The 14,312-nt window shown below is 46.1% G+C and overlaps 1 protein-coding gene across 8 annotated transcripts in view; it reads right to left on the reverse strand.

Annotated features, from left to right (window-relative positions):
• The window catches only part of SANBR (SANT and BTB domain regulator of CSR), a 94,149-nt gene that overhangs the window by 23,932 nt on the left and 55,905 nt on the right, over nt 1-14,312 (reverse strand). For 6 of the 8 annotated variants that reach the window (XM_075596170.1, XM_075596171.1, XM_075596169.1 and 3 more), the window contains 5 exons: nt 12,715-12,867; nt 12,318-12,463; nt 12,099-12,198; nt 9,694-9,726; nt 389-488 (listed from right to left, as the gene is read on the reverse strand). In XM_075596170.1, the coding sequence (XP_075452285.1) occupies nt 389-488; nt 9,694-9,726; nt 12,099-12,198; nt 12,318-12,463; nt 12,715-12,867 (532 nt within the window). The remainder of the gene's footprint in view (nt 1-388; nt 489-9,693; nt 9,727-12,098; nt 12,199-12,317; nt 12,464-12,714; nt 12,868-14,312) is intronic. The other 2 variants (XM_075596173.1, XM_075596172.1) reach the window with 1 other exon arrangement.

Below are 14,312 nucleotides of genomic sequence, written 5' to 3' on the forward strand. Positions count from 1 at the left end.
GAAGTGAAATGTGGCCAGGGCATTTCACCTACCTGCCGGCCCTCCTCCCACGATATCGCTGTGTCATGACGTCACCGCGTCACATGATGCCGCAATGTCGATGGAGGAGGGCTGCCCTCTTACAGAGGTCCCGCGCTCTCCCATGGCAATCAGATTCGTTGCCCCATGCTGCGGGCGTGCGGTGGCATCGGCCCATGGACCCACTGGCCCAGTATCCCAAATGGCCAAATCCGCCCCTGATTATGAATAAATGTCACCAACTTGTAACGTGTTTTTTTTTTCTGAACGGGAAATCTCACTGTGATGATGCTGGAAAATGTATTGAGAGAACAGCAAAATGCTTTGTACTACAAGAATTCATACAGAATGATTAAATGAGGACATTCACCTTTCTTCTTAGATACTTCTTCTTCATCTCCGACCTCATCCTCAGTCACCTCAGATCCAGTGGTGTAGTCATCCTCCTCTGACAGAAAGGACTGCTGCTTCTACAAAGCAACAAACATATGACTACAACGTCTTCCCTTCACTACAATAACTGTGCACTGGTCTTAGTAGCAAAGTAAAAGTAGTGCACAGTCAAACAGAGCAAGGAGAGGATCCAATAATGCAAAAAATGATTTAATGGAGACTCAAGGCATAGAGAATAACCTACCTAATAAGAGGTTATTCTCTATGCCTTGAGTCTCCATTAAATCAATTTTTGCATTATTGGATCCTTTCCTTGCTCTGTTTGGCTGTGCACTACTTTTACTTTGCTACTTGGATCCTTTGTCAGCAGCTGCACGTCTTATCCAGTCTTTAAAGTGGGTGATTGTGAGTATAACATTTCTCATTTGAAGTGGATACTCCCAATGAAATAGAGGGTTGGTGACAATATCACTTATCCCGTTTTCAGGGATTACCTGTCTTTTGAGTTGACTTCACGGATATACTCATTTAATTGCTTATATGAATATGGATTCACCCATGATGTCTATAATATGGATTTAATTATATTACTAGTGTAGCCATGCATAATAATGACTGCATACATCTTCTCTGTTGGCAGTAAGTCCTGGTACATACAGGCCTGCCCACAGTAGTTATGGAGGTTTTCCCTCACACCCAAGTGTGGTGCCCTGTGTAAGGATGGGAGTGGCTGTATGCTCTGAGTCCCTGGATAGTGACCTCAGAGATGCGCCTGCCCCCTGAGGTATAAAGGGCACAACACTGACAGTTAGGTTGTTGTTGGTGGAGAAAGAGTAAACAGAAGATACAGATATTGATGGAACACTTTTGTGACCCTAGTGCAGTAACTAGCGGGAGCAGAGTGATCAATCAAGTTTGTCTACGCCACGCTGTGTCCAGGGACCTGGCACAGTGGTGATCTCCCTAGGAGAAAGGGAATCCCACTTCAATACGGGAGGGCGTACTGGCAAAGGGACATCACGCAGAGATGTGCGGCTAGAGCTGGCAGCTGCATGGGGCAGTCTGCTACATCCCTGTATTCAATAAAGATGTCCTTGAAAACAAGAACCCCACTGTGTGAGTGTGAGCTTACTCGGCAGTGGATGGCACCAAGAAGGAGTTCCTCACCAGGACCATCTCCCTGCGGAAGCATAGATCCTGATGAGGTGGAGGCGCTGCACATGATGTAAGTTGGACTCGTACCCACTACCTCAGCTACCTGTCCTGATGACATCCCCTAATAACACCAAGCGGGAGACTCAAGAGTCCTGTTACTGCAGGTGCACCACCACACACGCCTTGTAATGGGGGACTGGTTAGACTACACGGGCCAATATGAGATTGGGTGGGTCAGGCCAGAGGGAGCACCCGTTACAATTGGAGGCGCTGCTGAGAGACCTGTTAACAGGACAGGCTTTTGCTAGGCACACAATAGGAAACAGGGAAAGTGTCTGCTGCCACTTTGTGCTGCGTGGGACGGAACCAGGGGTAGTCAGGGAGATGCTGGAGCTGCATGCCGCAAAGACGCTTTGGGATCCGTTAGGGGTTAGTGAGTCTGGAGCAGGGGGCTATTGCTGTCCTAGTCGCCTTGAGGTAGCGCTAGCGGGGGACGCCTAAGGGGTAAACTGGTAACTGAGAGCAGGAACTCTGGACGGGTCCGCACTAGGCTAGCCAAAAGTAGGTTGACGCCCAAAGTGCTGCATGGAAGAGCCAGAGTACTCTAGTCTCCATTCCAGATCACTTACCAAGGAGCACAGACTGGAGGAACGTGTTACGGTAGACACAGGAAGGGTGAGCCTAGCCTGAGGTAGTGCACACACGAGTCAGATCTACGTTAGGTACACCAGGTGGTGCACAAGGCATGTTTATTGTACAGATGTGGTAGCTGCCCCGCAGAGCGGAGCTCCACGTACAGAGAATCGGTGTTCAACCAAAGATCGAGAGAGAACTGTCAAAATGGAGGATCTGCACAGAACAGAAGGTCCAGGATGGCAGGGAGAGAGAACCACAAGAATGGAGGATCTGCACAGAGCAGAAGGTCCAGGATTGCGGTCAGGTGAAGAACAGGCTACAGAAGAGACTTTTGTGGGCTTGTTGTGGAATGGCGTGAAAGCCGTGGCTGCGCCGTGTTTGTCCTGCATATGTTCTCGGGAAGATACCCCCGAGAATAGTGAGGACGAAAGTCTTGCGAGATGGGAGGAACGAAATGGACTTTGTTATACCCCTATTAACAAACAGCCAGACGTTGCCTTCAATGAAAGAAAAGACAATGCTTACCAAGATGGCGGTTCCCGCGTCCCCGGGACACCGCGTGGGCATGCTGCAAAAGGTCTTGCAACTTTGCAGTCTGCTAGATGTTGGCCAGGATTGGCGCCAACGAGAAAACTCCACCCCGATGGGGAGTTTGGCGCGAAAGCTGGAGCCGCGCCCTCATGGACTATGACTCACTCCGCACCTGTGCTGGGCCAGCCTACAAGTCTACGAGACATTCCCCTAGTTTCAACCAGGGGGAGTGGTTTGCGGTCTCACCGGATGTCGCAAGAGGAAATGGGAGGAAGGGTGGCTATATCAGCCCATGCCTTTCAGTTGCGAAGAGCCATTGATCAGTATCGACCTCTGAGCAGAGTGCCTCCGCTGGTAAAAATGGCTGAAGCTGCTGACAAAGTGGACCAAGGTCCTGTGATTTCCACTCACCCTTATTCGGCTCCAGGAGGCTTCCTGGTGATCCGGGTGGAGGGTGTGGAGACTGTGGCGTGTCTGTGCCTGCAGTGCAGACTGCCGGGCGGAGCCGTGGGCAGCGAAGCCCGATGCCCCCACTGTGGACTGCAGTACATGTGGCCTATGACCACATTCGTACCGGTGCAAGCTACGGGAGTGACCGGAAATGTACCGATGCCGATAGAAGACCAGCCGGGAGCTCTCTGGAACAAGAGTGTCAGTCCCGCGGAGTCGGAGTCAAGTGTGGTGCTTCCGACAGAGAAACCGAGCCATCGGAGAGGTGATCACCGAGGAGCCCATCGCCGGTCTCCTACTGGGATGCCTCGGCCGAACTGCAAACTGGAATCCTCGGACGAGGAGTGTGCAAGGCTGGCAAGTAAGTCGGTCCCAAAAAGAGACTATTACACCAGTGGTACGCCGTGGAGGGATGCAATCCCTCGTGGTGTGGAGACACGGAGTCGAGTGTCTCCAGTACCGCGACCACCCGATCGCCGGAGTCCCACTGCCGTGGTGACTAGTGGATCGGACGGAGGTCGATCTACCCCTACCCTGCGCGGGACTAAGACACCGTGCCTGTCGCAGACCCAGGGGGTGGAAGATCCGGAGGAGCGAGTCCAGAGCCAGACTGGATCGCGCAGCAGAAGGGCGTTGGAGGAGGTCCTTGTGGAGGAAGAGATTCCGCTTGGGAATCCACCGCAAGATGGCGTCGCAGCACGTGCGTGTGCGGAAGTGGTGCCGGAGGACCAGGGAGGCCCCGAGTGGGAGATGGTGCCGCCTCTGCGGTCGAGCAGCGGGAAGCGATCCCCTATTATCCAGGGGAACGGGCGTTTGAACGGAAAACCCAGGAGTCCCAAGGTTGAAGACAAAGATGGACTTTGTGGCGATGTTAAGGCAGGTACCGCTGGAGAGCAGGTCGAAACCCTGTCAGTGCCTACTGGTCGGTCCCGTCCCCAAACCCCGTCCACACCCAAGGTTAGTCCCAAGGCCCTAGCTAAAGCCCCTGTACCCGTCACTATTCTATTTGGGTCCAGTTCCAGCTTAGGGTTGTCCGGGGAGTCACGGGGTCCTTTTGATGATCGGACTGGGAGCCTGGACTTGGGTACGTCGGATGATGGGTCGGAGGGAGGAGGGAGCATGTCCCGACAAGTGTCGGTATCCAGCGATTGTCCTAGCGGGATGAGTATTACTGTTAGAAATACCTCTCATCGTAAGGGAATTAATGCAAGATCTGAGGGTACATCTGGAGTGTCTTCTGGTGGGCCTGACGAGGAGTCCATAGAAGAGAATATAGATTCTAGCTCCGAGGAACGGAAGGAGACTAGGTGGTGGGCCCCCTTGTACGAGGGGTATGTATCGTGGTTTGACCGCACCCGCTTTATTTTAGAGAGGGAGGGGGTGGTTGATCACTGGTGGGCTGCCGGGGACTTTGATGATGAGTCATACCTTAGGGCTCTAAGGGTACGGTGGGACCGTATACAGGCAGGCCTTATTATCCCTAAGGGGTCCGCAGGGTTGGATGATCCGGTGGAGACCCATGAGCCCCTATCATGGGTGTTGCCCGGGACGGCTGGTCAAACCAGTTTAACTAGGGCTTGCAGAGCTGAGCGAGCTATCACTGCCAAGTATCGGAAGTCCCATGGGCTTGATTACCCATATGTTCCTGAACCTCTAATGAGAGAGATAGAGGAGAGTAGGGAGAGATGGCTCAAGAATGATATACAGTATCATATCATAGAGAGAGGGGGAGCCATTAAAGGGATACAGGCCGAGCAGAGGGTAGCTCAACTGATGCGGGTCTGGAAGATAGGGCGCAGTGTACATATGCACAAGGTGGTGTACTGTAATGAGAGAGGAGTACCACGAGAATACAGCGTGACTGTGCATGATGTCGCGGGGCAAGAGGTAAAGAAGCCAGATCCTCGGCATTACTATTGAGTATCCAATAGAGTGGTCTGTTGTTTCTTTTGCGCTCCCTGCTGGTCAGTGAGTGTACTGAGCTTACATTATTATGTTCATGTAATGATGTTTGCTGTGTTATTTGTGTGTTCTTTTGCAGTGTTTCCTGGCGCAAGGTACACCAAATTTAGGTCCCAGCCGGGACGGTGGGTATTCACCAGGGGGAGTATGTAGCCATGCATAATAATGACTGCATACATCTTCTCTGTTGGCAGTAAGTCCTGGTACATACAGGCCTGCCCACAGTAGTTATGGAGGTTTTCCCTCACACCCAAGTGTGGTGCCCTGTGTAAGGATGGGAGTGGCTGTATGCTCTGAGTCCCTGGATAGTGACCTCAGAGATGCGCCTGCCCCCTGAGGTATAAAGGGCACAACACTGACAGTTAGGTTGTTGTTGGTGGAGAAAGAGTAAACAGAAGATACAGATATTGACGGAACACTTTTGTGACCCTAGTGCAGTAACTAGCGGGAGCAGAGTGATCAATCAAGTTTGTCTACGCCACGCTGTGTCCAGGGACCTGGCAATGTGGTGATCTCCCTAGGAGAAAGGGAATCCCACTTCAATACGGGAGGGCGTACTGGCAAAGGGACATCACGCAGAGATGTGCGGCTAGAGCTGGCAGCTGCATGGGGCAGTCTGCTACATCCCTGTATTCAATAAAGATGTCCTTGAAAACAAGAACCCCACTGTGTGAGTGTGAGCTTACTCGGCAGTGGATGGCACCAAGAAGGAGTTCCTCACCAGAACCATCTCCCTGCGGAAGCATAGATCCTGATGAGGTGGAGGCGCTGCACATGATGTAAGTTGGACTCGTACCCACTACCTCAGCTACCTGTCCTGATGACATCCCCTAATAACACCAAGCGGGAGACTCAAGAGTCCTGTTACTGCAGGTGCACCACCACACATGCCTTGTAATGGGGGACTGGTTAGACTACACGGGCCAATATGAGATTGGGTGGGTCAGGCCAGAGGGAGCACCCGTTACACTAGCCTGGTACTAGAGCATTTCTTTACGCTCCTCATCTGCACTGGTCTTAGTAAACTGATTGGGGAGGGGAGTCAAATGACATGAATCCTTTTTGGGCTTAAGTTCCTTTGTAATCTAGATGAGCGAAACTTTGGCCCAAGGTCACAAATCAGGCAAAACTTGTCCTTTGTCAGCCGCAGAAAAATGTGTGGCTGATTCAGAGCTCGCAAACAAGTCACCAAGTGTCTGAAATCCAGAGCCTGAAATAGGGGTTTTGCTTTCCTCTCTAGCAAAAGTTATATTTCAGGTTTGGCAAAACTGGGAATTCCCGGCGAAAATTTGTGACTTTTGCTCATTTTAGAGCAATGCAACATTTTGCAACTGGTCAAATATTCACAAAAAATACATCAAAACACAAATTGCGAACAACTTTTGGGCATACAGTATTGGCATATCTCTGATTTCATCTCAAAACATAGACACAAGATTTATCGCAATATCAAATAGTTTATAAATAAAGGTTCTTCCCACCAGAAGGCTTTCAATCGGTACGTCTGCCTGAACATTTCTTTATTTATATAAAACTTCTATAGTTAAAGAAATGCCTATATAAACAGATATAGTTAGTACCTGCCCCATCACACACTTTCTGTAGAGCATATTTAAAAAGGCTACTTATGTGCTTTTGTTTCTTCCCTCCAGTACAGGGCCGCTATTACTGCAGGTTTATTATATAATCCAAGGTGAATATATTATATATATATATATGCTAGCAAAGGATGAGGAGAAGGGGGAAAGAATATTAGATATTGGGATAGCTATTAGTGGCCTGCAGGTGTCTCCACAAAACGTTACTTTGTAGAATGTTAACATTTAGAAATGAAAGATTTCACTCCAATGTTGGAAGAACTTTCACAAGGGATTTCTGCTATGTTTGTACAAGTGAGTGTAGTATAGAGTTCTAATAAACAACAAAATAACCTGGCGCCAAATAATGTCCAGTGATGGTAGGTTCTGGGATCTTCAGTGGATAAGCACAATGGCTTACAGATCATGAAACGAGAAAAACAGAGAAGGGACAAAACATAGCGTAAAACAGCTTGGTAACGTCAGCCTACACTAAAGACAAACATACACTTAGTGACTGACTATAAAATGAATTTAATAAAAATAATGAACTATGTCATAAAAACAAGGACCACAGAACTGACAATGGAGGGCAGCTGATCATCCGGAGATGGTAAAATCAAAACCCTACTTACAAGAAGCAGGGTGACAACGAGCGAAGGTGTATAGAGGTAAGTGTACAATCGACATCAGGATGAATCCCAACAGAGCTCTACTCTGTGACGCTGGTACTGTCACCGGAACAGCCTGATGTCACTCACGGGAAGGCGCCGGTGGGGGAAGCAGGCTCTCTGGTGTACTCACGCCGACACCACGTGGAGCTACTCCTCCACCCTCACTACTCGTCCTCTCCTCCTCAGTGAGGGAAAGCGCCGGTGGGGGAAGCAGGCTCACTGGTGTAGTCACGCCGATACCGTGTGGAGCTACTCCTCCTCCCTCACTGCTCCTCCTCTCCGCCCGGTAGCTGATGCGCGCCCGCGCGCGTGTACAAGTGAAGTAAAGGGACACGAACCTCGCCGCTCGATCACACGGATGATAGTAAAGTCCTGCAAAGTACTGTAGGCAGTCCAGAGGGTGACAAATAACACCCGCCCTACGCGTTTCGTAGAACTAATTCTACTGCCTCAGGGGCTGTTAACAAGATACACACAGCTACTCCTATATACCCTTTCGAATTGGAAAACAATTAGTACTTAAAGGGATACATGCTATACATAGGAGCCTATGCATCTGCCTGTCACTAAACACAATACATACAACATACAATACATAATACATAACCCAGCAATACTACAATTCAGACAATACATATATAAATGAATGGCATAAAGGATACTTAAGCGCCTCATGGATGTACAACAAGACAACCCATAGGCTATTAACCCTTATTCAGTTAGGAGACTCTTAGAGAGCTGCAGCCAGCAGTCAAAAAACTATAGAACAGGTCTATACATTTGTATTCACAATTCCTACACTTTGACCTTTCCCTCACTGAGGTGGAGAGGACGAGTAGTGAGGGTGGAGGAGTAGCTCCATGTGGTGTCGGCGTGAGTACACCAGTGAGCCTGCTTCCCCCACCGGCGCCTTCCCGTGAGTGACATCAGGCTGTTCCGGTGACAATACCAGCGTCACAGAGTAGAGCTCTGTTGGGATTCATCCTGATGTCGATTGGACACTTACCTCTATCCACCTTCGCTCGTTGTCACCCTGCTTCTTGTAAGTAGGGTTTTGATTTTACCATCTCCGGATGATCAGCTGCCCTCCATTGTCAGTTCTGTGGTCCTTGTTTTTATGACATAGTTCATTATTTTTATTAAATTCATTTTATAGTCAGTCACTAAGTGTATGTTTGTCTTTAGTGTAGGCTGACGTTACCAAGCTGTTTTACGCTATGTTTTGTCCCTTCTCTGTTTTTCTCGTTTCATGATCTGTAAGCCATTGTGCTTATCCACTGAAGATCCCAGAACCTACCATCATTGGACATTATTTGGCGCCAGGTTATTTTGTTGTTTGTTTGATTCTGTCTGTACAGGGCAGTAGGTACCAGGCAGCCTATTCTTATGTAAGAGTTTATCACTGTTTAAACACATAATTAATTGTAGACACTTTAGCGCTTTTTCACAGTATTTCTTCGATAGAGTTCTAATAGCTGCATTGGTCCTATCAAAGTACAGGTTTGTTGCAGGTTGCAAATACTTTAAATTGACATGAGTCAATACACAGATGTACAGTAGCCAAAAGTTCGTGTTTGTCTTGCCGCAGCCCTGGTGCCTAGACGGAGTAACACTGCAGGGAGTCCAATCCGGAAGAATGGACCCCCCCCGCAGCGTGATCGCGGCAGACAATGTCCCCAGCGCTGAGGCCGTTTGCTTTTGTGCCCACGGCGCTGGGGACAGTAAGTCTTCTACATCTGGATACATCTGGATAGGGTATAGTAGTTGAACATTATATTATAATTAAACATAACTTTTTTTTTCATGGAGACCTTACAAGTCTCTCCTTAAGAAACTGGTTGTAACTGTTTATAAAAAAATAAATAAAAAATAAACATTATACAGTATATTATTCCAATACAAGAACCGACCATGAAACTGGAGTTCTAGACGTTTCTAAAAGCTTTATTTACTTGTGTGATTGCAAAGTCTTTAGATGAAGAAGAAATATTGGAGGTAATAAGAATTTGTGTAAAATAACATCTACATAGAGTTTATTTTTCTTGAATAAAAGATTCCATAACTACAAAAATATAGCAACTATTTAGCAGGTGATTTTTTTTTTCTTCTTAATCATTCTGACACTTGAATTTATTCAGATGTGTTTTTTAAATAATACACAATACAGCTGTGTGTTCTAGATAAGCGAGTCTCTCCTCTCATAACATACTGTATTCGTTTATCTGTAATTAAATTGAAAGCCTGCTAAACAACCCAATCAGCGATAGGAAAGTCTGTGCATTTCTACTGGAACTTACCAGCTGCAGAGTGAAGTTTTTTAGTGAAAGAAACTGACGAACAAAAAGAGAAATAAAGAGAATCATTACATAGGTGACTCAAGAAGAAGAGATGTTAATTAGTTTACATAAAGCCTAAATTATTTAAAGATGTAACAGTATGGGTTACAGACATAGGAGTAATGTAAGGATATTAATAGTTATGGTTTTAATGTGCTACAATAAAACGTAACACTGCTAGTTTTCATTGTAAAAGGAAAGCCATGTCATGAACTGTGCTAGAATGAGGGAGCCAAGGCATAAGCTACGCAGAACAAATACCACAAAAATAAAATGAACTGGCTATTAAAACAAGTGTCATGATAACATTTCAGTCACAGTTCCTCCAGGGTTTTCATTCCACAGACAGTCAGTCTCTTCTGATCTTTGTGAATGAAGCTGCATGGAGGTGGCACATGACTGAACTTTATTCTGATTCCTCAGCCATCACAGACCAGATGCTTCTCTTTGGTACACAGCAGTGCTTTTATTACCTCTTCTGCTTTCTAATCCACCCTTCTACAAAGGGTTCCTTCATATTTATCCTGCTCTGTGTGTTGATTTGCCCTTGATAGTGGAGTACCACATGGGACAACAATCACCCAAAGGGCAGAAATAACTTTATTGGCTTAAATCGTGCAAACTAATGTTGTAAAGAAAAAAAAAGTGTAATTTTTTTTTAATCAGGGAAGAAGCATATCTAATCTGAAACATTGGCATGGAAAACACAAGACAGATAATTACCCAATGAATCAGAGCACCCACTGCTGCTTCCCGCGTTAAAAACACTTTGAAAAAAAAGTACAAATAAAGTACCTATCTAAAAACAGTGACCTTTCATTCATATGTAGCCCATTATCAATGCAACTCAATAGCTTTTGTTATAAGGAGACCTGCATATCACTGTCCATCAATCTCCTACCTCTGCCTCTTTCTAGCTTAACACTTTGCAGAATACAATTCCTACTTGGTAACTTGTACATTCTATTTGTTGTATTTTGCTACTGTTATTCGAAAGTACTTAGGTAAAGGATGCTATAGCAGAAGAAAAGTCCATACGCCAGCCCCCATTCTGTTTATTAGTACATTTGAAATTATATACACCATTCACCAGTATAACTTTATCCATCATTCGGGTAACTCGTGTGTTTTACAGCAGCAGATAATCAGGTAAGTTACCACTTTAAGAGGCTTATTCTAGTAGCAGGGGGTCTTCGTAGCTGAAACGCATTACTTTCAGGTTCGGGGACCCCCTCCTTTCCAAGGTACAGGCCCCAGAATGGGGTGCTGGTATCTCCTGTAAGTTTAAATGTCTCGATCACGTGGACCATGATGCAGGACATTTAAACTTGCAGGAGATACTCGCACCCCACACCTTGGGAAGCAGGATGTCCCCGGACCAGAAATGAATGCGGTTCAGCTCCGGAGACCCCCTGCTTCAATCCTATGTAGTAGAAATAAAAACTTAAATAGCGCGATCGCCTGTAAGAGCTGTGCAGGGAGATGCAGCTTCTCTCCGCTCTCTCTGCACAGCTCTTCCAAACTGGTGGAGGGAAATCACACATTCAGCTCATTTCGCTTGTTAAGCAAATTCAAACTAGAGCGGTATGTCATTTTTGTACCTAGCGGTATAGAAAATGCGATTTGCTTTAGTGAATACCGTTTATACACACATTTCACAGCGTCAGCTATGAACACGCCAACATGTTCGATGTTGCAATTACAATATCGAAGTTACTAGAATAGGCCCCTTAGTCTTCGACTATCAACCCTGAGCCTCCTTCCCATTACACTACATACAATATTGTAATGGAATACTAAAAGTGCCCCAGACTAGTACTACCACGTTTTAACAGCCTATTGTTCTATCCAGTGGTGGGATTCAAAAATGGTGTCAACCGGTTCTCTGTACAGATACTGACATTATTCACACAACCTGTGCTCCGGGTTGCCACCTTCTACTGAAGGCCAACCCGGAGGAATTTTACTTTTTAAATGCTGCGCTTACCTTCAGATACTTCATACCTCCCAGCATCTTCCCCCTGCAACTCTTCTCAATATGGCCAGGCGGTGTCACATGGTGCCGCGTTGCCATGACAACGGGACGCTACGTGACATCACAGAGCTTTCCCGTAGGCATGGCAACGTGGCACCATGTGACGCTGCACGGTCACATGGAGAAGAGTTGCAGGGGGAAGATGCTGGGAGATGCCGCCCGCCCGAAAGAATAAAGCACCGGTTCGGCGAACTTGGAAAATTACAGAAACGGGTTTGCACGAACCAGTGAGAACCGGCTGAATCCCACCACTGGTTCCATCTAAACATCTGTATTGGACACCAACATCTGTTCACAGTAAAGCCCTGAATCAATAAAACATTGCACTCACAGCATTGAGCTCTCCAGTCTTCTGTCCGCACAGCACATTTGGCTCTAAAAGGACATCGGACTCAAGACTTTTATCTTCACTTAGGACAATCCCTGAGTCTCTGCCAAACACAAAGGGACAATGTCATGCACACAAAAATAAGATTGTCTGTCTTATACTAGAACATAAGCCCCTTCAGCACTGAACGGTTAGGTTTATTTCTTGTAAAGTATTGCTCACCCGTGTAAATCTTTAGAAAAAGGCACAACTATGATGTCTCTGTGCTGAAACAGGTCAATGAGCACTTTGGAGGAAGGGTTTTGGAGCACAGCTCCTCCATCACCTCCCCCAGGCAAAGCAATAACATGGTCCCTCACTTTACAGCCCTGGAACACAAGGAAAGCAGAACTGAGCGTTGTATCCTTTGATAGAAATTAAAGCATATTCTTATTGACATACAACTTGTGGCAGAAAGATTCTGGTTTAAAGTGAAGCATCTAGCAACAGTAAGCTGTAAACATAAACGAGTACAGAAGACATCATGTGGTGTGTGTATTGGTCAGGTTCCCTAGAAATCAGGAGAAAGGAAAAACATGTTTTTAGAGGTGACACAGACGTCGTTAAAGTGGATGCTTACCTTTGGAAGCTGCGTGGGATCAAATCGAAGCACTTTTTGGTTACAGCAGGGGTATATACCAGTACCCGGTGAACCAAGGGAACTTCCTCCACCGGGATAGACTGCAGGCTCAGGGTGATACTGGCAATGTGACAATTCACTGCACAGGAAGGACTGAGGCATGCAATACAAACACAGGGAGAGAATTACTAACCAACAGTTTATAAAGAATGGATCCCTTAAACCCCATTTCAGCAAAACTACTGGTACAACTGATAGCTCCATGTAAATAGTGTATATGACCTCTGCAATAGGGTACTGTGACATATTGTAATGTTAAAACCAAGCCCCCCTCCCCCCCACTCATATTCCATACACTACCAGGTAAGCATTACCATGTAGTTGTATCAACATATGCCAAATTAGACCATGCCAGTGGCCAATTTATGGCTAACATTAAACCTTTTTACTGTGGTTAAAGCAGCATAACATGATGCATTACGCTATAAATATTTTAATTACAGGTTTCTGGAGACCCCCTGCTTCCAGAGATACTTACCTCTGTAGCGGGGCCGGTATCTATGCAGGTAGGAAACTGTGTGCCTAACATAATGGCTGCTTTAAATGTCCCGCGTTACATGGGCCAATAGGCCGTCATGACATCTATTGCGGCTTCCTATTGGCCAGCGTGACCGGGACATTTAAGCTTCACAGGGATACTGGCAACACCCATGGAGGTAAGTATGTCTGGAAGCAGGCGATCCCTTGAACTGAAAGGAACACAGTTCAGCTCTGGAGACCCACTGCTTCAAACGTGTAATTAATTTTTTTTTATAATAATAATTTAAACGCAAGGCAGCCTGTTCTGCTGCTTTAAAACTTGTTTCAGGTCAGGAGTAATGAAAATACATTACTATATAGGAGATCTGCAGTGGGTTGCAAAATACCGGCCATATTAAAGAAGCAGTCCAAGCGGCTCTTAAAAAAATAAATATTTTTTCGTTGTAATATATACAGCCTTTGACTGTCTTTATTGAAAATTAAATACCTAAGATGCCAAATCGATTAGTTCTCCTGTGATCAATTAGCAAAGATCCTGCTACAAGGTTCACTAAATAGTCACTTTTCAGTTTCAATCAATCCTTAAGAGAGTGTAACTCAGCAGCTACAATGTATTCTTATATTACTAAGTTAACATTTATCTATTGTTACAGTATGCAGATCAAAATGCTGGTAACATTGGCAACAAATGATCACAAACAGGAAAGTAACAAAGATCTCGCACTGCTGGGGAAGTGCTAAAACCTGCTACAGAAATCAAGGGATGCTCAGCATATTAAAACTCATTACAAATGGCATTAAGAGTTGAATTTTGTAAAAAAAGAGAAAAAAGTAGTAAGTATTATCTAATACTACAGTACATACTGTAACTGATTTATTTATAAAAAAAAACAGCACCCCAGGTAAGAGAGGAATGTCAGGTGTCCAGTTCCCCAAAAAGTGGGGAAACAACTCCCGACAACAAGACAGGGAGAATCGAGCCCTTCCCAAACGATAAAACAGTAACAATCTGTCTCCACCATTTACTGCCGATCGGGGAGAACTCCCCCCCCCCCCCC

Source organism: Ascaphus truei, chromosome 4 (genome assembly GCF_040206685.1).
Source record: "Ascaphus truei isolate aAscTru1 chromosome 4, aAscTru1.hap1, whole genome shotgun sequence".
Classification (NCBI taxonomy): Eukaryota; Metazoa; Chordata; class Amphibia; order Anura; family Ascaphidae; genus Ascaphus; species Ascaphus truei.